General features: G+C 53.7%; 1 protein-coding gene across 2 annotated transcripts in view; it reads right to left on the reverse strand.

Annotated features, from left to right (window-relative positions):
- Window positions 1-3,028, reverse strand: part of Slc22a7 (solute carrier family 22 member 7) — an 11,171-nt gene extending 8,143 nt beyond the window's left edge. The window contains exons 1-4 of one of the 2 annotated variants that reach the window (XM_029531597.1): window positions 2,402-3,028; window positions 1,741-1,844; window positions 1,495-1,649; window positions 1,223-1,391 (exon numbers count right to left, since the gene is read on the reverse strand). In XM_029531597.1, coding sequence (XP_029387457.1) covers window positions 1,223-1,391; window positions 1,495-1,649; window positions 1,741-1,844; window positions 2,402-2,794 — 821 coding nt within the window. In that variant the 5' untranslated portion in view covers window positions 2,795-3,028. The remainder of the gene's footprint in view (window positions 1-1,222; window positions 1,392-1,494; window positions 1,650-1,740; window positions 1,845-2,401) is intronic. The other variant, XM_029531598.1, reaches the window with a different exon arrangement.
- Window positions 3,029-3,580: the final 552 nt, after the last annotated feature.

Here is a 3,580-nt window from a genome sequence, read left to right on the forward strand (position 1 = left end):
TCTCTCTCTCTCTCTCTCTCTCTCTCTCTCTCTCTCTCTTTTGTTGGATGTATACATGTTTGTAAATGTGCACACATGTCCATAGGGGACCAGGTGACATCATGTGACTTCCTTAGTTTCTCTTCACCTTAGATTTTTGAGATGGGGTCTCACTGAACCCAGAACTTGCCTATCCAGGTAGACTTGCTGACCAGCAAGCCCCAGATCTTCCTATTGCTACCTCTGAGGGAATTCTACGTGCTTATCTCTGTGCTGTGCTTCTGTATAGTTGCTGGGGATCTGAACTAGGGTCCTGATGTTTGCATGGCAAGTATTTTATCAACTGAGATATCTTTCAAGGTGTCCATAGTTTTTCTTTTATTTTCTCTCCTCTCTCTCTTTCTCTCTCTCTCTCTTTCTTTCTTTCTTTCTTTCTTTCTTTCTTTCTTTCTTTCTTTCTTTCTTCTTTCTTTGTTTTTAGGCAGGAACTTACATAACCCAGACTGCCTTTAAATTCCCTATGTAGCTGAGCATGACCTAGAACTTCTGGTCCTCATGCCTCTGCCTCCTGAGTATTGTGAATAGAGGCATGCGCCAGCACCACTGTCTATTCAGCACTGGAGATAAAACCAGGGTTTTGTATATAGCAGGCAAGCACTTTACCAACTGAATCAATCCCCAGCCCACCTCCTAGTCTTCTTGTCCTTTGTTTCTATTTTTTGTTTTAGTTGTGTGGATGTGGGTGTGGGTTTGGATGTATGTATCTGTGTTCGGGTATGTCTGTGTGTGTCTGTGTATATATGCCTGTGTGTGTGTCTCTGTGTGTTTAGATGTATGTATCAATGTTTGGGTGTGTCTGTGTCTATGTCTGTGTCTGTGCCTAGGTGTGTATCGGTGTCTGTGTATGTGCCTATGTCTGTGTCTTTGAGTATGAATGAGTGAGTGTGTGTGTGTGTGTGTGTGTGTTTGGATGTATGTATCTGTGTTTGGGTGTGTCTGTGTCTATGTGTGTGTCTCTGTCTATGCCTGTGTGTGTATCTGTGTCTGTGTCTCTGTGTGTTGTTGAGTATGAGTGTGTGTATGTATGGGTGGCCCACAGGGGCTAGAGGTATCTGATGTCTTGGAGCTGGACTTACAGTCCCCCTCCAGAAGAGCAGTGTGTGCTAACAGCTGAGCCGTCTCTCCAGCCCCCACTTTTGAATCTTCGTCTCTAACTAACTGCACAGCTGCTCGCCATTCTCACCAGATGCTAATGATGCCCGGGACACATGGCAGAGTGGCAGCTAGCAGAAGCCACCGCCAGCTCCTTATCAGGTACCCGACCAGGGCCAGCAGTAGTACCCCCACTGTCCAGAAGGTGGTGCTGATACCCCCAGCCACAGTGCGGTGCTCCACATCCAGCCACTCTAACTCTGGGGACAGAGAGACCATTAGCTGGGGGGGGGGGGGGGGGGGGGGGGTGGGTGCAGATGGGCCCATCTCCCCCTGGCAGCCTCCCTCCAGGCCTCGCCTCACCCAATGGAAGTACAATGATGGTGAAACCAGACAGGGCTAAGCCAGTGAGTGTGCGGGTGGTGACAAACATGATGTAGTTGACCGAGGCTGCAGACACCAGGCCCAGCGCCAGGGTGCTCACGTAGGCCACCAGCAGAAACCGGCGCCGGCCAAACCTGCCAAGGGCCATGCGAGGTCAGGTCCCCGTGGAGCTCCCCAGAGACAGGTGACGAGGCCTGTCCCCCCAACACTGGTCCCTTATGTCACCTGTCAGACAAGTATCCATACAGCACAGCCCCCACCAGCACACCGATGAAGAAGCAGGTGGATGTAATTTTGTTCAGGCCTCTCTGATGACACACCAGATCCCACTGTAGAGACAGGCCGGGAAGGCGTCCTTATCTGTGGGAGCCCCTCTCCAGCCACGACGTCCCTCCTCTCCAAGCTCCCCGGGCGGCCCTGACGTTCCAGAAGGTCCCCCATCTCTAGCTATTAATCCCAGCACTAGAAAGAGAGGACTTTGCCTCTCCCTAGTCCCAAAGCTCAGTGTTTTCACACGGAGTCCATCACGGCCACCAAGGAATCCTGTTGTCTCTCCTCAGGGAGACTCCACCCACCCTTCCTCTCTGGATGAATCGGGTAAATCTCAGACCTGGGATAGAAATGAGGCAGAGGAGAGAAATGGAGGCTTCCGAAGTTTCTCTATCTTTTACTATAGAGATGTCCTTCCCAGCCTCGTTCCAACCCCCTGGAGCTGCCTTAGCCCTCGAGTAAATTATAGTAAACGAACTGAACCCAGCTTTAAAGCCACAGGAGGCTCTCTCCACACAGGGAATGAAAGCCCTCAGAGCGCAGGAAGGTTCTCTGAGGGCCCCCCACCCCCATCCCCGAAGGTAATGGCTGGCCCAACCCCTCTGGGCTCGGGTACCTCAGTTGCGATGGTGGAAGAGAATTCTGAGCGGTCATACTCCCAGCCCTGGGAGCAGGGCACTGTGAGGGGCTCACCCTCAGGCTCCCCAGAGTTGTACACCTCTGTCCCCAAGGTGACATTGGGGAGAGTCTGTGGATAGGCAAAGCGGAGGCAGGAACTAAAGCTGCCGTCAGTCTCCCGAGGTAGATGGGTTTTCAGCCACAAGTCCTGGTGACTGAGGTTGGTTGGGGCATCAGGCAGGGCACAATGGTGGGCAGGCACCGCAGCCATGAAGATGGGCAGGAGAAAATGCATCGGGAGCAGGACTCGGGGCAGGGCCAGCAGCACCATATTCCGCAGTTGGAAGGGCCCAAAGCCACCCACCTTGTCCAGCAGCTCTTCGAAGCCCATGCCCCCCACCCGCCAGGTGTGCCTCTGTAGTACCTAGGACCCAGTCAACCTGCTCGCCACATGCGCCCTTGGACTCTGGAGGTGGGAATGGTTGTACGGACGAGTGCAGAGTCTGTAGCCAGAATCCAGCCCCTCAGAGGCTGGCCCAGGCCTGGGCCCTCCCACATCATCTACACATCAACGGACCCTACCTAAGGGGAAGGGCCACCATCCACCAGAGATCGTGGTGTCTACGGCTCTGGCCTTTACACACTGGAGCGCAGAGAACAGGTAGCAGAGCCAAGGGCTGGCATAGGAGGGCAGCCGGGTGTGGATGAAGTGAGGCCCGGGCTACTTATTAGACCTTCAGGGCTGTGTAATGTAAACAGGTCCCCTGGGTGTGGTGCCTGCTGTCCTGGATGGCCTTTGTCCTGTGAAGCTTTAGGTCAGTCAACCTTGTCTATTTGCAGGCACAGCACAGTTTGGCTCACAGCCCAGGACTCGGGATGAGGCCTGGACTCTCCTTGGGTAAGGGAGCCTTCTGATAAACCCCAAACTTTCCCCGTACCCCTCGCCCATGTCTGGAATGGATGTCCTGGCCTAGGTCACCTCTGGAACTGTGCTGGCCCTGTGTGAGGTCTCAGGAATTTTCATCTGCAGTCCAGTCTGCCTCTTTAAGAGCATCCTGGATGCTGGGCAGTGGTGGCACTCACCTTTAATCCCAGCACTCAGGAGGCAGAGGCAGGCGGATTTCTGAGTTCGAGGCCAGCCTGGTCTACAGAGTGAGTTCCAGGACAGCCAGGACTA

Source organism: Mus pahari, chromosome 18, assembly GCF_900095145.1.
Source record: "Mus pahari chromosome 18, PAHARI_EIJ_v1.1, whole genome shotgun sequence".
Lineage (NCBI taxonomy): Eukaryota > Metazoa > Chordata > Mammalia > Rodentia > Muridae > Mus > Mus pahari.